At 53.8% G+C, this 22,212-nt stretch overlaps 2 protein-coding genes across 8 annotated transcripts; both read left to right on the top strand.

Annotated features, from left to right (window-relative positions):
- The first annotated feature begins 10 nt into the window (after positions 1-10).
- Positions 11-6,669, top strand: BCL2L12 (BCL2 like 12). 5 transcript variants are annotated; one of them, XM_044256860.1, is made up of 8 exons: positions 11-113; positions 183-299; positions 754-868; positions 1,075-1,217; positions 2,072-2,158; positions 2,263-2,354; positions 4,281-4,568; positions 6,448-6,669. In XM_044256860.1, exons 3-8 carry the CDS (start codon positions 762-764, stop codon positions 6,496-6,498), a joined length of 768 nt encoding a protein of 255 aa, XP_044112795.1. In that variant the 5' UTR covers positions 11-113; positions 183-299; positions 754-761; the 3' UTR covers positions 6,499-6,669. The 5 variants fall into 5 exon arrangements, with proteins under 5 accessions (XP_044112795.1, XP_044112794.1, XP_044112792.1 ...); XM_044256861.1 differs by having other exon boundaries at positions 65-113; positions 214-299; XM_044256859.1 differs by lacking the exon at positions 183-299 and having other exon boundaries at positions 44-113; positions 2,287-2,354.
- A 5,571-nt stretch (positions 6,670-12,240) lies between these two features.
- On the top strand, positions 12,241-22,164 carry PRMT1 (protein arginine methyltransferase 1). 3 transcript variants are annotated; one of them, XM_044256848.1, is made up of 11 exons: positions 12,241-12,340; positions 14,507-14,560; positions 15,114-15,215; positions 16,007-16,162; positions 16,304-16,367; positions 18,256-18,398; positions 19,182-19,269; positions 19,373-19,488; positions 20,372-20,522; positions 20,771-20,892; positions 21,863-22,164. In XM_044256848.1, the coding sequence occupies exons 1-11, from the start codon at positions 12,305-12,307 to the stop codon at positions 21,944-21,946; spliced, it is 1,116 nt and encodes a 371-aa protein (XP_044112783.1). In that variant the 5' UTR covers positions 12,241-12,304; the 3' UTR covers positions 21,947-22,164. The 3 variants fall into 3 exon arrangements, with proteins under 3 accessions (XP_044112783.1, XP_044112784.1, XP_044112785.1); XM_044256849.1 differs by lacking the exon at positions 14,507-14,560 and having other exon boundaries at positions 12,243-12,340; XM_044256850.1 differs by lacking the exons at positions 12,241-12,340; positions 14,507-14,560 and adding an exon at positions 14,800-14,865.
- The last annotated feature ends 48 nt before the right edge of the window (positions 22,165-22,212 follow it).

Below are 22,212 nucleotides of genomic sequence, written 5' to 3'. Positions count from 1 at the left end.
TCTGCAATAGGGCCGTCACCAACCCTGCCCAGTGCGCAGGCGCGGGAAAGTTGAACTAAGAGAAGTTTATGCAAGTTCAGTGAAGGAGGAGTGGGCGGCGGCTCCGGCCGCAGGTAAGCCGAGCTTTTGGGAGGGCTGGGGTGAGAAGGGAAGAGGCCGGGATCTCGAAGTCGGCACCTCAGTCCCCCTTCTCCGACATCCATGCGTCCCGAGACCCCAAGATTCCAGCCTGGGTCGGATAAGGGAACTACACCTCCCAAGGAGGCTGCGCGGCGAGTCAAGTGCGGACGGAGGGGAAGGTTTGTCATGAAGCCTGCTGGGATTCGTAGTTCCCGATTCTCTAAGAGCTCGAGCCCCTTGGCATATGCCTTCAGAATCCAGAAGTCGGAGCCCCGAGTCCCCTTTTCTGTCAGGCTCAAGAATTCAGATCCCCCAGGCCCCTTCTCCGAAAACTCGAGTCCAGCCCCCAGTCTCTTTCTCCCCTAGACCCAGGAATCCGGGTCCCCAGCCTCTTCCTCTCCAAGGATCAAGGAGTCTTCGTCCTCCTCCCTCTTCTCCCTCCGAGGACTCTAGAGTCTCGGTCCCCAGACTCTAACTCCCCTAAAGGACTTAGGAGTTAAAGCTCTCAGCCCTTTCTTCCTTTGGGGACTCACGCGTCCCGGCCTCCTCCTTATTCAGGGACGAGGCATTTGGGCCCCCATCCTCCACCTCAAGTCAACCCTGGAGACCATCCCCCAGCTCCCTCTTTCACAGGTGCCCCCATGGCAGGCTCGGAAGAGCTGGGCCTCCGGGAGGACACGGTGAGAGTCCTAGCTGCCTTCTTTAGGCGAGGTGAGGCTGCCGGGTCCCCCATTTCGATCCCACGCAGGTAAGAGGAGTTGCCCTCCTCCCTCAGGGGCCTGTATCTGGGGTGGGGCCCTCTTGATTCTTGTGCCTTGTCTCTGTGTTCCCCTCTCTTTATATCTGGCTCTTTTCCTTGTCCCTGGGGTTGCACCGAGAGGCCCTCAGTGGGAGGAAAAAGGGACTGCTTGCAAAGGGGCCTCTGGGGTCACTCTCTGAGGTCCCCTTTCCTAGGAGTCCTGCCCAGGAGGAGCCAACAGATTTCCTGAGCCGCCTTCGCCGATGTCTTCCCTGCCCCCTGGGTCGAGGAGCAGTTCCCCCTGAATCCCCTCGGCCTTGCTCCCTGCCCCTCCACCCATGCTATGTTTCAGAGCCTGGTAAGAGATTTCCCTAGATCACCCATGAACTGGTAGGGCCAGAAACTTTGATTTTTTTTTTTTAAGAAGCTTTGATTCTCTAAAGCATAGAAAGGATAAGGAACTAGCCCAAGATCACTTAGCTAAGAGGGGAACTGAGTGGGAACTACTCTCACATTCTCTGCTCCCCCACCCCCTGTTACATTCTGTGAACTGGCTTCCCAAGGGGGCTTTTGGTCCCTTTCTGTTTGTTATCTCTCTCCTCCCATGCATCCTTCCCTACCCCTGGGACTTTGTAGCCTCCAGTACCCACAGTAGGGAGGAAGGGGACCTGGTTTTGAGTCACAACTCCCTGGCTGTTTGGCTACATGACTATGGGAAATTCCTTTTGTTTCTTGCTCCTATATTTCTCCAGAAGCAAAGTAGGAATGTGTGCATGTGTGTGGAGGGGTGTCCTTGGGCATGGTCAAGAGTAACCATGTGGGTTACTCATGTGGGAGCCTTGATAGACTAGTAATGGCTACCAGCAGTGCTTACTTGAAAGGGATTTCACAGCTGGGGAAGAAGAGTTCTGTGATCAGTAGATGATGCCTGAAACCAGCAAGGGGTAGGTAGGGTGGTAATCACTGGAGTGCCCTGCATTTGCCTGTCTTGGATAGGATTATCTTCAAGGTCTAGTTCGGCCATAACATTCTAGTTTGAGGGACACAGTAAATGGGAAGTACCAAGGCCTTTTACCAAGTGTGCTCAGTGGGTCTCAGTTTACCCCACTATGAAATGGAAATCATTGCAACCTGGCAAGATGGTTGGGACAAGGAGAGAATCCATAACTGCTCGATGTCCCAGAGACCCATCATTGGCCCTTTTGACCCCAGGCCCAGCAACTCCAGATTTCTATGCTCTGGTGGCCCAGCGGCTGGAACAACTAGTCCAAGAGCAACTGAGATCCCCACCTAGCCCAGGTGAGGGACCAAGGGGCCCCGGGCGGAGAAGGATGAGGGCAGAAGGGTGGGCAGGGTTCTGCCCCCAGCTATTTCTCTTTTGCCCTCCACACCCCACCCCCCAGAGTTACAGGGAGCCCCACCCACAGAGAAGGAAGCCCTACTGCGGAACCTGGTGGCCTTGCTGGAGGAAGAGGCAGAAGTCATCAATCAGAAGGTGACAAGTCTGTCTGTTCCATCTCTTAGCTGGGATGGGGATTGCGGGATGGCTGGGCACTGGGATCAGAACCTGGATCTGCATTCTCATTAGATGGTCAGGTGAGGAGAGGGTGGGTCTCCACTTCTATGAAGGGTTTGTAATGGGGTCCAAGCCCATTCTGCTCCCAGCACCACAGACCAGTGAGCCAAGAGCGAAGACGTTGGGGTAAGGAAAGCGACTTTATTTGGAAAGGCAGCACACTGAGGAAATGGTATACAACCGTCTCAAAGAACGTCTCCCCCAGCCTGAGATCTGAGCTGCTTTTATGTTAGAAAGGGGAAGGGGATGGGGATTGGAGTCAAAAAGTGGCTGCCGTTTATAGACAACAGAGGAAGGTTGTGTGACTTCTTTTGTCCTTGATCAGTTTTTTCTTTCAAGAGGCTTTATTTATTTATTTATTAGAGATTTTATTTCTTTCTTTCTTTTTTTTTTTTAAAGGTTTTATTTATTTATTTGACAGAGAGAGATTACAAGTAGGCAGAGAGAGAGGAGGAAGCAGGCTCCCTGCTGAGCAGAGAGCCCGATGCGGGACTCCATCCCAGGACCCTGAGATCATGACCTGAGCCGAAGGCAGCGGCTTAACCCACTGAGCCACCCAGGCGCCCCTCTTTCTTTTTTTTTTAAAGATTTTATTTATTTATTTGACAGAGAGAAATCGCAAGTAGATGGAGAGGCAGGCAGAGAGAGAGAGGGAAGCAGGCTCCCTGCTGAGCAGAGAGCCCGATGCGGGACTCGATCCCAGGACTCTGAGATCATGACCTGAGCCGAAGGCAGCGGCTTAACCCACTGAGCCACCCAGGCGCCCCAGAGATTTTATTTCTTTATTTGAGAGAGAAAGAGAGAGCATGAGCAGGGTGGGGGTGGGGAGGGCAGAGGGAGAGAGAGAAGCTGATTCCCGGCTCAGCGGGGAGCCCGACATGGGGCTCCATTCCAGGACCCTGGGATCATGACTGAGTGGAAGGCAGACCCTTAATCGACTGAGCCACCCCCTCGCCCTGTCCTTGGTCAGTTGATCTTTGTGTACAAGTCGTGTCGTTCCTATAAATCTTACATAGAGCGTCGTCATTTCTGTAAGGACTTCCTTATCTCCTCCAGTGAGGTAGATTTCTGGTAAAAGAGCCGTTTTTGTGAATCTTAGCTGTAGCGTGCCTACGTGCAGGGCTAAGCAGAAGTTTCTAAACTATAGGTCCCAGCAGTAAGGGAAATAGAAGCATTATGGGGTCAGACGTGCTAAGCTTCTCCGCTACTGGTTGAATAAGGTCAGGATAGTTTTGGATTTACAGTGAGAAGGGTGTGGCCTTTAGACCAGGGTTGTGGGCACCCGAAACGTGATCTGGGAAATGGACCAGTTGAAGAATTAGGGACTGTATGGTGGTGGGAAGGGAGTTTGTTCGGAGAGGACTGTCTAAAATATGAAACCCTGGTTAGCTGAATAGGGGTATGCCTTGGAATGTGGGGGGAAATAGCAGCCGGAGGAGGTCTGGCTTATGATTCGCTCCTGGAACTTGATTGGCTCAGGAGCTTGGGGAAAGTGTATGACCTTAAAATATTAATTGTACGGTGGAAGGCAGGATTGTTGTAGGGACCGGCCTCGTTCCAGGGACTCTCAGGGAACCTCTAGGGGGCGTGGCTATAAGATCTGTATTCTAGAACTCAGCTAATTAGGGCTTTGGCCCTTATTGGCTGTTGGCCACCTTTCTAGGAGTAGTTTGGCGCAGACCTCAGATTCTGGTTTATGATTGGCTGGTGTGAGGGATGGGCGTGGCTTTGAGCTTCAGTGTCGGGAGTGCTTTAACCAGGAAGTCACGCCTCGTAGCCTCCTATTGGCTGGCTGCGGGGGCGTGGTGGAGGCCGACCCAGTCTCGTCTCTTCCCCACCCCACAGCTGGCCTCGGACCCGGCCCTGCGTGGAAAGCTGGCCCGCCTCTCCGCGGGCTCCTTCGCCCGCCTAGTGGAGCTGTTCTCCAACCGGGAGGACAGCCCTCTTCCTAGCCGCCCACGCCCCAACTTACCCTGCCCTGGGCCTCCGCCGCCTTCCCCGGAGCCCCTGGCCCGTCTGGCCCTGGCCATGGAGCTGAGCCGCCGCGTGGCCCGGCTTGGGGGTACCCTGGCCGGTCTCAGTGTGGAGCACGTGCACAGCTTCGGGCCCTGGATCCAGGCACACGGGGGCTGGGTGAGCTGCCAGAGCTTCTCTGGGCCCCCCTTTATCCAACTGTAACTTGTGTCTGTGTGGTGGGGTGGGGGGTGGCTTCTTTGGCTTCTTTTCAGACATGACAGGTGTTCTCCCAGCCCAATCATTCAATTGTTTTGTGTTTATTGAGCACCAGCTATACACCAGTAGGTAATCAGTGCGGACTTAAACCATGTGTGCCCGGCTTAAACCATTCTGATACATACTTACAGTTACGAGTGGGAAACACGGGAGACCCCTTCCTGGGCCTCGGTTTTTATCCATCAGGTAGGGCAAGTAGAAGTACCCATGTCAAACGGTTATTGTAAAGATTAAAATGGGACCATTGTAAGATCTTGGCACCCTGTGGGCATTTGTGTGATTATCTGGTGACTGTCTGCTCTGACGCTGCCTGCCAGAATGCACTTGCCCAGGTATCCCCCAGTGTCACTTCCTCTGCTCCATTCGGGTGTCACCCTCCCGTGAGGCCTCCCCTGGTCCCTGTTTGAAACCAGAACCACCTCCATCCCCTCCCACCCACTCCCTTTGCCTCTTCATTGCTTTGCTTCCTTCATAACACCCTGCACCTTCTAACGCAAGCTTCTACCAGATGGTAGGATTGACTTGCTTTACTTATTCCTTTCTGCTTTTTGTTTTTTCTTGGCCCCGACCTATCAGCTTCAGAAGACCACTGCTTTAAATTCAAGGCCAGGCTCAGAGCTGGATTGGCCTCCGGGGTACTGATGAAACGATTGCTTCACAGAGTGGCAGGAGCTGGCCAGGGGTGTTTGAGGAGCAGAGAGGCCGGTAGGGCTGAACCAGGGTGAGCGAAGGGGAGAGGGCGAGAGTTGAGAGCAGGAGGGGGCGGGGCTTGTGAAGGTAAGAACTTGCGCACTGACTGAGCGAGCTCTCTGAGCGGAGGGCAGTGGAGGGCGACGAGAGCTGATTTGGGCGTTAACTTGCGCCCTCTAGCGGCCGCATGGGGCGATACCGTAGAGGGCGAGGCGGAAGTAGGGAGTGGGGAGGTGTCCGCTGGTTCAGGGAGCAGATGATGTTGGATCATACCGCAGGGGCGGTAGTGGAGGAGTCTCCCAGTTAATTCAGAGGTAGAATTGACAGATTTTGCTTATGAGTGGATTACGAGTGCTATTTAGGAGTGCTAATGAATGGGAGACGGAAATCAAGGATGCCGGCCTGATGCAGTAGAGCTGCTTCGGTTGCTCCCTGAGACAGGGAGGAGCAGGTGGGGAGGAGCAGGTTGAGTCAGGGATGATTGGAAGTGGTCCAGGTAGGGGAGAGACGTCCTTGGGACCTCAAAGGGAGATGAAGAGGGGACAGTAGATGTACGTGTCTGGAGATCAGTGCAGAAGCTTGTTTATTTGTGAAATTGTTCTTTTGTTTTGGGGGTTTTGTGGGGGTTGTTTTGTTTTTTGTTTCTGTTTTTGTTTGGGCACATGCACAGCCAAGGACTTTTAGTGGAATGATTCAATTTAAACCCCGTGACAACCTTCTGGGATTGGATGTTATCCCGATTTTATGGAGATTGTCCCTCATGCAGAGGTTTGGACTCAGGACTTTGACATGAAGCCAGTGCTCTTGATCGTTACAACCCCGGGACCCTGCTCCCCATCTCTGAGTCTCTGGTCCCTGTCTCTCTGTCTCCATGACACTGGTGCTCTGCCCTCCACCCTGGGGCTTTATCTCTCTTTCCTTTTCCCAGGACTCTGTCCCTGTCCACCCCTGGGTCTCTGATTCTTCGGATCCTCCTCCTCCCACCCCTGTCCCTGTCTCTGCTGTCATTGGGCTGGCGGGGATGCCACTGTGAATGGAGGACAGGGTCTACCTGTGAATGCTCACGAGCTCTTCCACTTTTCCCCTCCAGGAGGGCATCCTTGCCATTTCACCCGTGGACTTGAACTTACCCCTGGACTGAGATCTTCCTCAGAAGCTGCTACAAGATTAGACCTCCTGTCTCTATGGTCTTTGTGTGCTTGTCCAAGCCTTCCTATTCCACTCAGGGTTGTGGGGTGGTGGCTGCCCTCCCTGTTTTTGCCAAAAAGAAATTAAGATTTTTTTCATATTAAAAACATTGTCAGGTATTGAACTGTTTGTCCCTTCTCTCGAAAACTTAAGTTCTAAGTAGGAGATTTGGGTAAGAGATCTCTCTCTCTCTGGTTTATGAATTGAGGGAAGAGCCAGTTCATTCATTCTAGAAATACTTATTTGGGACACCTTCAAGTGCCTGTCACTTGAACGTACAACCTGCTTGAGGATATCTATGGATACAGTTCCAGCTAATTCCATGTTTTTTCTTGTTGCATCATTTCCAGCTTATCCTGTGTTGATGGTCATGAAGTCTTTCTAGCTAGTCTTTCTAGCTAGTTCCAGAAGAAAGCTGTGATCTTCCTACACAGGACCTCCAGAACACCACCCTCTTCTCGTTTTTCTCCTCCCACTGCTCCTTCTGAACATTTTTGGCTGGTTACTCCCCATCTGTATATAGACCAGGGGTATCACCTTTTCAGGGCTGTCACCCCCACTTCACAAAATTATGTCTATAAGCGCATAAACTGAGATGCATATAATCACAAAGGAAACCACTTAGCCATGGATCCTCATTATTCATGGATTCCATATTTGCGAATTTGCCTACTCACTAAAATTTATTTGTAGCCCCCAAGTTAACACTCACTGGGTTTTTGTGGTTGTTGGTTGGCGTGCAAATGCCCAGAGAAGCAAGATTTGACTCACCCATCGCGGACCTTGTTGGCTAAGATTGAGTTCCTGCTCAATCAAGTGTCCTACCCTGCCTTCCTCCTTCCGCTCTCACTCTGCAAATAAGCATCCCTTCCTCGAACTATGTGGTGCTACATTTCTTGGCATATTTGTACTTTTAGGGGTGATTTCTTGTATTTTAGAGATCATGTGAGTTGGGGGGAGGAGCAGAGGGTGAGGGAAAAAATCCTCCCCCCTCACCATGCAGGGCTGGATCCCAAGAGCCCGCGATCATGACCTGAGTGGAGACCAGGAGTCAGATGTTTAACCAACTGAGCCACCCAGACATGCCCAATTTCATTGTTTAAAATGAACCCAGGAGGCTTCGTAAGGGCGAGAAGGCTGGTATGTGTCTCGTTAGGATAAGCTTGACCCAGGCATGCATCCTAGCGCTGTGGGCTGTGACTTCAGTGTGAACGAATCACTATATATTCAATAAGGTGTATTTGAACAGAAAGCACATAAAATAAGGTTATGTATTGATGGGTTGGCGCAAGTTGTAATGAGAGGCTGGCAGGAAGCTGCCCCTGTATTTCCTCCAGGAACAAAGGGTCTGCATCCACTTAGTGTCCACAGTGACTTTATAGAACAAAACTCCTGCAAATTGGAATTGGCTGTATTTTGAACTAAATATTTCTTTTTTCTTTCTTTTTTAAAAAATATTTTATTTATTTTTTGACAGACAGAGATCACAAGTAGGCAGAGAGGCAGGCAGAGAGAGAGGAAAGGAAGCAGGTTCCCTGCTGAGCAGAGAGCCTGATGTGGGGCTCAATCCCAGGACCTGGGATCATGACCTGAGCCGAAGGCAGAGGCTTTAAACCACTGAGCCCCACAGTGCCCCTCTTTTTTCTTTTTTTTAAAGATTTTATTTATTTGACAGAGAGATCACAAGTAGGCAGAGCAGCAGGCAGAGAGAGAAGGGGAAGCAGGCTCTCCGCTGAGCAGAGAGCCTGATGTGGGGCTCGATCCCAGGACCCTGAGATCATGACCTGAGCCGAAGGCAGATGTTTAACCAACTGAGCCACCCAGATGCCCCTGCAAGTCTTCACTGCTTGGAGCACATCTCATTCCGATATGCCACAGTCCAGTGTTCATTAGCCCCACGTGGGGAGTGGCCGCCACCCTGGAAGATGCATAGTTCCTTGGGGACACCTCCCCCATCTCTGATTTCAGCTCAGACCACTTTCCTGGACTCTGTACCTGTGTATCCCCCTGCCCAATGCAACCTCCTTTTCAATGACATTAGGTTATTTCCTAGTATTAAAAAGCTAGTTTGTTGGGCACCTAGGTGGCTCAGTCGGAAGAAAATAGGACTGTTGATCTCAGGATTGTGAGTTTGAGCCCCACTTGGGGTGGAGAGATGACTAAAAAATAATAATAATAAGGGGTGCCTGGGTGGCTCAGTGGATTAAGCCTCTGACTTCAACTCAGGTCATGATCTCAGGGTCCTGGGATTGATTCCCGCTCTGGGGTTTCGGCTCAGAGGGGAGCCTGCTTCTCCCTCTCTCTCTGCCTGCCCCTCTGCCTACTTGTGATCTCTCTCTCTCTGTCAAGTGAATAACAACAACGAAAAAATCAATGGAAATAGTTGATTACAATTTCCCGGTGTAGCCCATTGTCTCCTTGGGCGCCTGGGTGGCTCAGTGGGTTAAAGCCTCTGCCTTCGGATCAGGTCATGATCCCAGGTTCCTTGGGATAGAGCCCCGAATCAGACTCTCTGCTCAGCGGGGATCCTGCTTTCACTTCTCTCTTTCTCTGTCTGCCTCTCTGCCTACTTGTGATCTCTGTCAAATAAATAAATAAAATCCTTAAAAAATAATAATAATAATAAACAACTTTAAAAAAACACCTTAACATGTCTGTTCTTCAAAAGACAATATTTGGGGGCCTCTGGGTGGCTCAGTGGTTTAAAGCCTCTGCCTTTGGCTCAGGTCATGATCCCAGGGTCCTGGGATTGAGCCCCACATCGGGCTCTCTGCTCAGCAGGGAGCCTGCTTCCTCCTCTCTCTCTCTTTCTCTCTCTCTCTGCCTGCCTCTCTGCCTACTTGTAATCTCTGTCAAATAAATAAATAAAATCTTAAAAAAAAAGACAATATTTGAAAACTGAAACTGAAAAGACAGGTCACAGACTGGGAGAAAATATTCAAAGTATATATGCCTGACAGACACCTGCATCTCTGTCTCTATAAAAAATGTTTACAATTCATGAATAAGAAAACAACACCATTTGTAAAACTAGACTTGAATGGATTTAATAAAAGAAGATCTACAGGGCTCCTGAATGGCTCAGTTAAACATCTGCCTTCAGCTCAGGTCGTGATCCTGAGGTGCTGGATCGAGTCCTGCATCAGGCTCTCAGGGAGCCCGCCTCTCTCTCTGCCTCTGCCTCTCTCTCTGTCTCTCATGAATAAATAAAATAAAATCTTAAAAAAAAAAAGATACAAAGATGGCCAATAAGTACGTGAGAAAACACTCAACATTAGGGTCAGAACAGTGGCAATGACAACCGCAACGAGAAGCCTCTTCACTGCCACCAGAATTGTTAACATTAAAGCCTGCTCGTGATGAGTGCTGGTGAGGATGTGGAGCGTGTGGGGGCATGCATCGCTGATGGGGCTGCAAAATGGTAGAATGTGCTGGAAAACCTCTTGGGAGTTTCTCATAAAATTTAAAACATACACCTAGCGTCCAACTCAGCCCTCTGCTCCTAGGTTTACCTGAAACAAAAAAGTACATCCACAGAAAGACTCACACATGAGCATGGGATACCCATTTTCTTCATAATAACCCCCCAAAAGTCCAGAGTGTCCATCAACAGGGAAGTGGATAAACTGTGAATACATCCCTACAATGGAATTCTCAGGAATAAAAAGAATCACACGGGGGTGCCTGGGTGGCTCAGTGGATTAAGCCTCTGCCTTTGGCTCAGGCCGTGATCTCAGGGTCGTGGGATGGAGTCCTGCATCAGGCTCTCTGCTCAGTGGGGAGCCTGCTTCCCTTCCTCTCTCTCTGCCTGTTTGTGATCTCTGTCAAATAAATAAATAAAATCTTGAAAAAAAAAAAAGGATCACACCAACATTATATGCAACAACTTGGAATGAATCTCAAAAGCATTATATTAAGTGAAAGAAGAAAGGCACAAAAGAGAACATACTGTAGAATTTTTCATATAAATTTTTATTTATTTGTTTATTTATTTTCTTATTTGAGATGGGGGAGAGAGAATCTTAAGCAGGGTCCACGCCCAGCACGGAGCTCCCAAGATAGAGGCTCAGTCTCAGGACTCTGAGACAGTACCCTGATCCAATATGAAGAGTTAGACACTTAACCGACTGAGCCACCCAGGTGTCCCCCTGTGAAATCTTAGAAAAGAAAAAGCAGGAGCCCTTGGGTGGCTCAGTCCTTTAAGTGTCTGATTCTTGACCTTAGCTCAGGTCTTGATCTCGAGGTGGTGAGTTCAAGCCCCACGCTGGGCTTTGTGCTGGAAAAAAAAAAAAAAAGAAAGAAATAGCTACATTGGAGAGACAGAAAACAAAGTGATTGCTTCTGGGGTGGGTGAGAGAGGTACTGACTGGAAAGAGTCATGAAGGGTGATGGATCTAGTCTACCAGTTGCGTTCATCCTCATTTAATGACAGATGTCCTCGACTCAAGATGCTTCAACTTGCAATTTTTTAAGTGAAGCTTTACACTTTCTGTAGAAACCATACTTTGAATTCGAATTTGGGCATTTTCCTGGGCTCCTGATATACTGTAGGATACTCTCTCTTGATGTTAGGCCACAGCTCACACCCAAGCAATTACAAGGGCAAACAACGGATACACCTACATCCGTTCCGTACCCATAGGACCATGCCACAGTATTCATGAGTTACATGAGCTGCTCAGCACTTGTGTTGGCCCCAAGTGTCCCAAGCATGGCCAACCTCTGGTTTTCGGCTGGTTAAGTGGATTAAATTTTCAATTTATGATATTTTCAACTTAGGGCGGGTTTTCTGGGGGTCGGAGGTAACCCCATCATAACTCAGGAAGATCTGTAGCGACTTTTTCTGCAAGACGATGGAGGCTCCCCGGTAGAGGTGGTATCGAAAGCTAATACATAGAAGTCTGCAGGCAAAGCGAGACGAGTGTTCCAGCAGGGGCAGGACCTGGCAAAGACCAAGTGGCTTGAGTGGGGTTGTTGGATTTAAAAAACTCGGAACAGTTAGGTAGAGGGCAAGACAGTTATATGTCTTGAGGCCTGAGTCCTATTACTGACTTGTGTTGGACCCCAGACAAGCCCTCTTTTCTTTGGGGCTCTCACTTCTCCAGTCTGTCCCTCAGGTAAACGGGCACAAGCTCCCTTATTCCTTCCGAACTCCCCTCCAGCTGGGAGAATCCACCGAATGGCTGAGGAGTGACAATTGTTTGAGCCAGTCGCTGGAGCCTAGAGGCCGGCCTTCCTCCCTCCTCGTGGGCCAATCACCGCATTCTCCTTGAGACAAGCCGCTAGACGAGGGCGGTCTAAAGGCTTCGTGACGTCACACCAAGGATAAACCAATAGCAGCTACTAGGAGGCGGGTTGTTTTGGTGATGGACACTCTTTTTCAAGATGTCCGCTTAGCGCGGAGCCCGTCGGGAAGCTTTGAGGCGGTGTTGGAGAGGACGGGGGCGGGAACTTCTGGTAGATTTTGCCCAATCATCAGTCGTGGTCCTTGCGATAGACGGGCAGTCTTTCCCATCCCGGTCGAGTTAAGGGGGCGGGGCTCTGCACACCAGACTGGGCGGGACCCTCAACTTTGATGGGCGTCTTCTTTGCCCAGTTGGTAAACGACATTCTCAGACGGGCCGCCTCCATTGCCAATGAAATCTCCTGGCGGGGTCGTTGTGGGCGGGACGAGGACCCTCCGGTATAAGGCGGTCCCGGGGGAGTGCGGAGAAAGGGGGGGGTCGCGGCGGCAGGAGGAGGAGTAGGTGCGGGTGAAGATGGCGGCAGCCGAGGCCGCGAACTGCATCATGGAGGTGAGCGCCTGGAGCGCCGTCGGGGGTGGGGGGCGGTTTGTTGGTCGGTGTTTTATGCCTCCGTCGTGGGGAAGGGGCTCCGAATGGGCGGATTGGGGCTGAAGGCTCTCAGCCGTAAGGAGGGGACGCCGCATTCTCCGGATCCCGGGATATAGTCTGAGGTGCGGGTTTCCTGGCTTTCGAGGGCCTGCGGCACCGGGTCAAGCCGAGGGTATCGTGCCCCCTCCCACGTGGAGGAGGGCTGGGGGCGCTTCCGGCCTGGCCCCCACGTGGCCGAGGCACGGTGGGTGGGGAGGGGGTGTGCCGTGCCCGGTGGCCCGGCGGGCTCCACGTGCGGGACAAAGGCCCCGCCCCCGGCCGGGGGAGGGCTGCCCCGGGGGGGGGGGCGGAGAGGAGGCTCCGACCCTCCCTAGGAGACCCCATGCCCTCTCCCCCGGGATCGCGATGTACCCTTCGAGGAGGCTTGCTTCGGTCCCTACGAGAAGTTAAGAGTCTTTCGGGAGGCGCAGTGTATCTCGATTCTCCCAAACCCCGTCCCTGATACCGAGGCATCTGCTTAGGCTTCGGTCCAGGTTTCGTGCTCTCCTGGCTTGGGATTGGAGGAAGAGGGAAAATTGGTTCCCTCCGGACCCCCGTTTTCCTGTCCCTGGATTCTCCCCTGCTCGGGGCTTTGGGAGCTGGGGGGATGGGGCATGCCCCTGTGACCTCCCCCTGGGTGGTGGTGGGGCCTCTAGTTGAAGGAGATCCTTCCCGATAAGGTGTCGTGCACCCCCTTGTGGCCATTTCTGGGTGTGTGGGAGGGACATCTTTTTCATGGGGCGTGTCCCAAAGCCCATCTACCCTTTGAAGCCCTCCCGGGCAAGGGGAGGGAGAGTCTCTGCTGGGAAGAGGATGTGGGAAATATGAGCTACTAGCTTTACCAACCTATTGGAGATCTGTCTCTCCCGGGCGCATATGCGAAGGTGGGAGATGACCTCCCCCTTCCTGAAGCTCTGTTTGAGAGTCCTGAGCCTGAAGGCTTGAAATGGTTTCCTGAGCGGTTTGGTTCTTGTGCAGCCATGTGGGTTGGCTCCGGTGCTCTTTCAGGCCCTCTTGGGACTTGCCTTGTCGTGGTATTAGTGGTATTGAGAAATGTGTCCCAGTGGGAAATCCCCTTACCAGTCACCCTTTTTTATAGGTGTCCTCGCTGGCTTGAGAGAATAGGGGCGGGGCTTGGAGCTCTGTGGGTCGTGTCTGTGACTTTGTGCTTCTTGGCGCCTGGAGGGTGGTCACATCTGGAAGAGATGTAATCTGATGGGGCCTGCGGACTCCCTCCTTTGCCTTGTAGTGTTGTGGGGCAGGCAGCTCCTAGGGTCACTCCAATGACTCCCACCCACCTTGACTCTCTTCTGGACCAGGATCCCTATGGGTGGAGGAAATACCTTTCTTAGAGGTTGCCTCAGGACTTGGCCCCACACCCCAAGGTGTCGTGTCGTGGGGTTTGAGGGTCCAGAGTCTGGCCTCCTCCTCCGTGGGATTCTACCTTCCTGGGAAGAGGGTGCTAAGCTAGGAGAGTGGCTCCAGGTGGTTTTGTTTGGGGCTTCCTGAGTCCAAGGCAGGAGCTAGGGCTCAGGGTGCCAACTCTGGTGGGGGTGCCTGTGTGCCACACCTCCTTTCTGGAATCCTCTCAGACAAGAGACTTGTTTGCAGAGGTGGCAGATGCCCAGTGGGCACATCCTGCCAGTCCTCCCCTCCCCTAGCTACTCATGGCACCCCAGGATGGGGTGTGTGTGTCAGGAAATGTCACCTAATCTGGGGGGATTAGATGATGAGGGGGAGCGACAGCTGGCAGTGCCTGTGTGCCTGCCGGGTGCCAGTTCCTCTGGCCTGGTTGGGGGAGGGGTGTATGGTCAGGTGTCTGGCCAGAGAGGGACAGCGTGGGGGCGGGCCACCATCTCTCCAGCCATAGCTGGGACAGAACCCCATCTCTTCTCCCCCCACTTCTCCCATCCCTTTTAAAAACATCCCTGCCTCTTTTCTTGCTCCCTCTGCTGCCTCATCCTGCCATGCCAAGGAAAAGGAAAATTGCAAGAAACACCCCCTCACCTGTGAGCTGGGGTCCCCTGGCCTGGCCCTCCCCTAGCCACTCCCAGTAGCTAATCCTGTCTCCCTGTTACTCTCTCCTAGAATTTTGTAGCCACCTTGGCTAATGGGATGAGCCTCCAGCCGCCTCTTGAAGAAGTAAATATCCTTTTGTGAGACCCTTCCCCATATAAATATATCTTGCCACATCCCAGGCCCTTTCAGGCAGTCTAACCATGATTCCTCTTGCTTCAAATCAGTTTACCCTGTGCCCCCAAACTGTTAGTACAAACTCCCTCCAGGTTTGTGGCTCCCATCTGGCCTCCCCAAATACTGTGGCTACTTCCTTAACTCCATTTCCAGCCCCCCCTTTCCCCTTCCCGTGTCTGCCCCAATTCTGCCTTCCCCTCCCCTCCCAAGCTGTGGGCTGAGCTAGAGACGGGGGCAGAGAGACTGGAGAGATGGTAGGCGTGGCTGAGGTATCTGGGTACTCCCCTGGATGGTGCTCTGGGGGGGAGGTCCTGGAAGAGGAGAGTGGGGTTGTAGGTTTTGGGGTTTGGGGAGGCAAGATGGCAGACGGGGGCTGTAGGATTGCCATGGTATGATTTGGGGTGTGTGTGTCTGTTCTCCAGGGAGAAGTAGGGACCTGGAGGTTTAAGAGGCCTTAGAGAGCCTTCAGATTTGACCCATGCTCCCATCCACCTCCTCCCAGGTCTCCTGCGGCCAGGCAGAAAGCAGCGAGAAGCCCAATGCTGAGGACATGACGTCCAAAGATTACTACTTTGATTCCTACGCTCACTTCGGCATTCACGAGGTGAGTGTGAACAGCTTCTAAAGCTGCTGGATCTTGAGGGGGTTAATGTTTGGGAGGGCTGGAACTCAGTTTCTCACGCATGCGCACCGCCTCCCCTGGCACCGAGCCCAGCCGCCCCTCTGGGTGTGAGGCACACACCCCGGGGTCGCCTCTCCCAGCCGTTGCCTTGGAGACGGAGCTTCGCCAGGAGCTCTCGAGAGGCTGGTGTGGGAGCGCAGGCGAGCTTGCCTGCGACTTCAGCGGGAGGTCAGGGCCTGCCGGTCTCCGCCGCCCTCTAGTGGCTCGCGGTGGAACTGTCCCCCAGCGGCTCCCGCCTGCCATGCCCCTTGCTTCTGGACCCTGTCTCGGGACCCTGTCCTGTCCAAGAAAGCGGTGGGAATGGAATTCTGAACATATTTTTCTTTCTCTTTCTCTTTTTCTTTTTTTTCCTTTTGCTGAAACCTCTTTTCTAAATTGTGGTAAAAGATACGTAACAAAAATTTCCTTAAGCCGTAGTACAGTTCAGTGGCACTAAATTCTGGGGAAAGCCAAGGAAATGGAACTTGGGAGGCAGTGGTAAAATCAGGCCAAGGCAGTAGGGAGTTTAGCCTATCCAGTCTGATTTTACAAATAGGGAAACTGAGGCACGTGGAAAGGAAACGATTTGTTCCAAGGGGACTGGGGAGGTGGGAGGACTGAGCTCTGGCTCTCCAAACTGCCAGTGTGTCAGAGGCCAGCACACCGTTTTCCATCTGGGAACGCGGGTCCCCTCATGGCATGTTTGTACCTTGTGCCCCCACGTCCCTGTCCAGGAGATGCTGAAAGATGAGGTACGCACCCTTACGTACCGGAACTCCATGTTTCACAACCGGCACCTCTTCAAGGACAAGGTGGTGCTGGACGTGGGCTCCGGCACGGGGATCCTCTGTATGTTTGCTGCCAAGGCTGGAGCCCGCAAGGTCATTGGGGTGAGTGTCGCATGTAGGCGGGTGGGTCAGGGCCTGGGGACGGAGAGGGGCCCCTCAGGGCTCAGGGATTGGATGGAGGGGACTGGGGGTGGAGGGTGGGAGTGGGGGGGGTCTCACCCTCCCTTCTTCCTGGGCCCCCAGATCGAGTGTTCCAGTATCTCTGATTATGCGGTGAAGATCGTCAAAGCCAACAAGTTAGACCATGGTGAGCCCAGGAAGAGAATGGGTTTGTGGGGATGGAGTGGGTGATTTCCCGCTTCCCTGGGACCCTTGGCAGTGGGGTAGGGATTGTCACTGAACAGATTCAGCTGTTCTCCCGCCATGGGCTCTAAGAATCCCCCCATCTCAGCACCCACAACAACAGGTAGTGACAAGTAGCTGGCTCTGCTGGTTTAGAAACTGAGTGGCGAGGTCTTGAGCTAGGGGCCTCACCCGTCAAACCCTGGGGCAGGGAGCACTCTGTAGCTCGTAGAGGCGTAGGGAGTCCATGGTGAGGAGTCTCTTGGCCACCCCTTTAAGTTCAGCCCACATTCCCTTCCGGAGAAGTCTGCACCCACAGGCTTGTACATGTGTAAATGTTTTCACGCCCACATGCTCGTCTTGTACATAAATAGCATTTCACACGAGGCTTTTGCCCTCACTTCCTCCACCTGCTCACCGTGTAGTTGCACACGTTTCCAGATGTGAGAGGTTCTTGCTCTTTCCTATGACCGCTGTGGCCTGCGTGGCCCGCAGCTCCCTTCTTCAGGCCCCTGGGGGCTGGCATTCCAGTAGCTCCTGCGATGCTCATCCCCTTCCCCACAGTGTCTGCTCATGCAGGAACTCGTGCATCTGGAAGGCCGGGTTATTAAAGGAGGGTAGCTCAGGTCACAAAGGCCGGTGGTGCAGATGTTGCCACATGGCCTTTGAGTTCCTACCTGCCAGGTTCCTGGGGCAGCGCATGTGGGAAGATGGGTGGGTTTTCTGTGTGTGGAGGCTCCTAGCATTCTAGAAACTGAAGTTTTTGTTTTTGTTTTTAAGATTTTATTGATTGATTGAGTGAGTGCAGGGAGGGGGAGGGGGAGTGAATCTCAAGCAGACTCTATACCAAGCTCGGAGCCTACCACAGGGTCATATCCTCTGACCCTGAGATCATGACCTGAGTCAAAACCAAGAGTGGAATGCTTAACTGACTGAGCTACCCAGGGGCCCCTGCAGTGACTTTTTTTTTTCTTTTAAGATTTTATTTATTTGACAGAGATCACAAGTAGGCAGAGATGCAGACAGAGGGAGAGGGAGAAACAGGCTCCCTGCTGAGCAGAGAGCCTGACGTGTGACTTGATCCCAGGATTCTGGGATCGTGACCTAAGCCAAAGGCAGAGGCTTAACCCACTTAACCAACTGAGCCACCCAGGCGCCCCATGAAGTGATTTTTTAAAAAGAGATTATATATATTCATATATGTGTATATATATATATAGAGAGAGAGAGAGAGATTAGTATAGTGAGCCCCCTGATACGTACCACTGAGCTTTAAATATCTCCTCTGGAAGCAAGTTTCAACCATGATGTCATTTCTCCTATAAATCCTACCGTGTGTGTGTGCGTGTCCGTCCCCGATAGACCCTTTTAAAGAACATGACCATGCTCTTAACGACACAGTCTTACCATCCGGTGCCTAATCCATGCGTTTCTGCTTCTGCCTTAAAAACATCTAGAGATGGGGTGCCTCGGTGGCTCAGCGGGTTGGAGCCAACAAAACATCTAGAGAGATGAATGGATTTTAAAACTGAGTTAATAGAGGGGCACCTTCCTGGCTTGGTCTGTAGAGTGTGTGACTCTTGGACTTGGGGTGGTCAGTTCGAGCCCCACGTTGGGCATAGAGATTACTTAAGAAAAAAAAAAAAAAAAAACCCAAAGCAGAAAACCCTGAGTTCAGAGAGTATGGCTTCAGCCAGCAGAGTTCTTTGAAGATGTCTACCTGCAGCTCCCAGCCTTTCCTTGAGGAGACGGGGGCAGCTCCAGCGGGGTCCCCGGGCCCTGGCCCCGCAGGAGAGGCGAGCGAATGGGTCTCCATGGGGCTGGCTGCATGTGGCTGTCTCTGCCCCCCGCAGTGGTGACCATCATCAAGGGGAAGGTGGAGGAGGTGGAACTTCCGGTGGAGAAGGTGGACATCATTATCAGCGAGTGGATGGGCTACTGCCTCTTCTACGAGTCAATGCTCAACACCGTGCTCTATGCCCGAGACAAGTGGCTGGTGAGGCCTGCGCTGGGGTGGGAAGAGCTCACACAGGTTGAGCGCCTATCATCTGGGGTCTGGGCAGAAAACCAAAAGCTGGGCTAGATATTTCCCCCAGCGGGGACTTCATGTAGGGGATTGACGGCCCAGATGTTGTAGGGCCCAGAGCCAGAATGGGAGGTCACAGGCACCAGAGCTAGACAGTAACAAGCAGACAGTGTCAGGAGGTGGGTGGTGCTGGGAAGAAGACTACAACAGGGCAGAAGGATGGGGGAGAGGCTGGAGGGCCATGGTTCCAGGTGCTCAGATCCAAGCAGGCCTCCCAGGGGGAGGTGACTAAGACCTGAACAGGGGGTTGGAGCCATAGGAGATCTGGGGTGAAGAACGTCTGGGCAGAAGAACTGGTGCAAAGGTCCTGGGGCAGGAGTGTTCCTTATTGGGTGTTGAGGAACAGCAGGGAATGGACTGGGGGGGGTCAGGAAGAACAGTAGAAGGGAAGGGGGTGGAGGGGCCTGTGCACCCCCTCTCAAGAGGAGCCGGGGAGGATGCTGTAGATCTTTTACAACCTGTGAAGGACAGGTCTGAGACTTAGGTGCTCCTGGATGCCTCCCGGCAGCCATGTGGGGAGTAGAGGTGGGTGTGAGGGCAGAATCCAGTAACCAGTGAGGAGGCCATTGTAGGAGTCCAGGTGGCTCAGACCAGTGTGGGGATAGTGTGTGTGGATAGAGACCCAAACTGTCAAGGTTTGGGGGCAGTGTTCCAAGGCCCCCCACATCCTTCACACCCCCTCCCCCTTGGCAGGCCCCCGATGGCCTCATCTTCCCGGATCGAGCCACACTGTATGTGACAGCCATTGAAGACCGGCAGTACAAAGACTACAAGATTCACTGTGAGCTCGGGGGAGGCCCCCTAGGAACTCGGGGGGACAGGGCAGGCTCAGGCTGGGCACCCCTGATGGACTCACCCCTCCTCCTGCCTGCCTGCCTCCCCAGGGTGGGAGAACGTATATGGCTTTGACATGTCCTGCATCAAAGATGTGGCCATCAAGGAGCCTCTGGTGGACGTGGTGGACCCCAAGCAGCTGGTCACCAATGCCTGCCTCATAAAGGTGAGGATGGGGTGTGGCCGGTGTCCCCAGGGGCAGAACCAAGGAAGGGCCACCAGCTGAGCCTGAGCCTGAGCAAGACAGGAGGTCTCCCAGTGTTTGCCTGAGGCCTGGAAGTCTGACCAGTCGGCCAGAGGTGGTGGTAGAGGCCCAGAGAAGCCACTGGATCCCTTTAAAAAGCTTATGAGCCAAGCTGGGGTGGGATTCCAGGTGCCAGGGTGAGCAAGACCCAACTGGCATAGACTGCTCTGGGGGGATGCGTTCCACGGGGGCACCTGTGAGCCAGGCAGCTAAGCCCCTTGGCTGTGCCCCAGATGCAAGAAGCCCAAGGCCGCGAGTGAGCTGATGAGGGCTGCCGGGCCAGTGATTGGTTCTGAGCCCCCAGTGTGCGCGCACTGAGCTAGACACTGGGGTGAACCCTAGAATTGGCGCTGGGCTGCGAGAGGCAGCCCAAAGCTGGTGGAGGAGGAGGAAGTCCGGAGGGAGTGAAGACGGCAGCTGGGAGGGTGGGCGCCAGGGAGCTGGTGGAGGAATTTGGAGCAGGAGTTTGATGTGATCTGATGGACAATGTTTAGAATCGTCACATTGGCTGATTTGTCGAGTAAGAGGATGTGGGGGGAGGCGGGGACAGAAGTAGGGAGCCCCGTGAAGAGGCCCCTGCAGTGGTCAGGTGCTGGTGGTGGCCCCTGACAGGGCGGAGGCCGTGGGGAAGGGACAATGGGCGATTCTCCAAAGCGGCAGTAGTGGCTCCAGGACGCGGACCCGTCCAGTGTGGGCTTTGGCCGTGGGAGAGAAGGGGGCAGGACCGCAGTGTGGCAGCCTAGGCTTTCCCGCCACCTGCTGGGCCAGGTGTTGGGGCGTGGGGCTCACAGGGCCTGTCCCGCAGGAGGTGGACATCTATACCGTCAAGGTGGAGGACCTGACCTTCACGTCCCCCTTCTGCCTGCAAGTGAAGCGCAATGACTACGTGCATGCGCTCGTGGCCTACTTCAACATCGAGTTCACGCGCTGCCACAAGAGGACGGGCTTCTCCACCAGTGAGCGTGGGGTGGGGCCGGGGTGTGGGACGGGGGCAGCTGAGGGAGCCAGGGGGCCTGTCATGTCTCAGTTTCCCCACCCCTAAAACCATACCCAACAGTCCCTCTCTCAGGCTTGATGAGGGTAAAGGGACTCGGGTCGTGGAGGGGTCAGACAGAGGGAAGGGCCAGGCCAAGGCCTAGGGTGGGGGCCGGGCAGGAGGCCCCGGGGACTGGCCGCAGCCTGGCTGACCCGTCTGCACCCCCAGGCCCCGAGTCTCCCTACACGCACTGGAAGCAGACCGTGTTCTACATGGAGGACTACCTGACTGTGAAGACAGGCGAGGAGATTTTTGGCACCATCGGCATGCGGCCCAATGCCAAGAACAATGTGAGACACTGCCGGGGCGGTGCTTGGGAAGGGCTCCACTGCCTGCTCCGGGGTCCCAGCAGCCCTCCATTCGGTTGAGTGTGCGACCCCTGGGGAGACCCCGAGTGGATGGGAGGACACAGGGTCTGGAGCCTGGAGTCCAGGGCCTGGGCTAGAAGTGTGGATCTGTGGGTATGGGCCTGGGTAATGCTCAGGGGTTGTGGCCAGAGGGGTTGTCCCAAGGGCACACCCTTTTCAGAGGACATTTGTCCCTGTCTGGAGACATTCTGGGCTCTCATACCTGGAGAAAGATGCTGGTGGCCTCTAGCACAGGACTGTGGAGAAGCCTCATTTCCAGCCCAGATGTCCGTAGTACAGAGCTTGGGACGGCCCGGCTAAAGAGACCAAAGGAGAGGCCCAGAGAAGCCAGGAGGAAGCCTGAAGCCTGGGCCAAGGTGGTGGGACTGAGGGCAGAAGTCTTCACGGTTACTGGCGACCTTGGCCCAAGCCTTTTCCAGAGAGTGCTGGGGGGTGGGGAGCACAGAGTGAAGCCTGGCTTTCGGGAAGCCAGGGAGCCGAGGACGTACGGACAGTCGGATTGGGACCAGTGAGTGGGGAAGTGTGCTGGAAGAAATGTTTGCTTCTTAGAAAAGAGGGAAGGAGTAACTGCTTTACTGGTGGGAATGGTTCTGATGGCAGGAACAATCGTTATGCAAGAGACAGCTGCCGAGCTCTGGTCTGGAGGGGCGGGCTTGGCTGGGATCCCAGAGCCTCTGAGGATGTCACGGGAGCCGAGGCTCGAGTCAGGGTTGTGGGCGGATGCTGAGGGTGCAACCAGCAAAGAGGCGTCTCCCAGCCAGGACACTGGGTCTCTGGGAAGCATGGGAGGAGGCTGGGGGCACACCCCCTGCCGCAGCCTCCCGAATCAGACCATTCCAGACCTCTGCCTGTGCTGTGTCCAGTCCCCCTCACATCTCCCGTTTCCCTACAGCGCGACCTGGACTTCACCATTGACCTGGACTTCAAGGGCCAGCTGTGCGAGCTGTCCTGCTCCACTGACTACCGGATGCGCTGAGGCGGCACCCGGCTTCTCCCACCCTGGCCGGGCCGGCCCTGCATGGGCCCAGGGGCTGCGGCGTTCTTAGGCAGTTTGGGGGCGCCCCCTTCCTCTCCTTCCCTCCCTCAGAAGGGGGTTTTAGGGGTCTGGGCTGGGGCGGGGCACATCGTGACTGTGTTTTTCATAACTTATGTTTTTATATGGTTGCATTTACGCCAATAAATCCTCAGCTGGGATGGCTCGGCTTCCTGGGGAAGTGGGGTTGGGGTTCTGCATGCAGGTTC

Source organism: Neovison vison, chromosome 7 (genome assembly GCF_020171115.1).
Source record: "Neovison vison isolate M4711 chromosome 7, ASM_NN_V1, whole genome shotgun sequence".
Classification (NCBI taxonomy): domain Eukaryota; kingdom Metazoa; phylum Chordata; class Mammalia; order Carnivora; family Mustelidae; genus Neogale; species Neogale vison.
This window is presented reverse-complemented; position numbering and strand designations above follow the sequence as displayed.

Coding starts and splice junctions, on each gene's coding strand:
- BCL2L12 (XM_044256860.1), top strand. CDS start 762: ATGGCAGGCTCGGAAGAGCTGGGCCTCCGGGAGGACACGGTGAGAGTC. Junction 1,218..2,071: donor ATGCTATGTTTCAGAGCCTG/GTAAGAGATTTC, acceptor TTTTGACCCCAG/GCCCAGCAACTCCAGATTTC. Junction 2,159..2,262: donor GAGATCCCCACCTAGCCCAG/GTGAGGGACCAA, acceptor CCCACCCCCCAG/AGTTACAGGGAGCCCCACCC.
- PRMT1 (XM_044256848.1), top strand. CDS start 12,305: ATGGCGGCAGCCGAGGCCGCGAACTGCATCATGGAG. Junction 12,341..14,506: donor CCGCGAACTGCATCATGGAG/GTGAGCGCCTGG, acceptor ACTCTCTCCTAG/AATTTTGTAGCCACCTTGGC. Junction 16,368..18,255: donor AGCCAACAAGTTAGACCATG/GTGAGCCCAGGA, acceptor TGCCCCCCGCAG/TGGTGACCATCATCAAGGGG.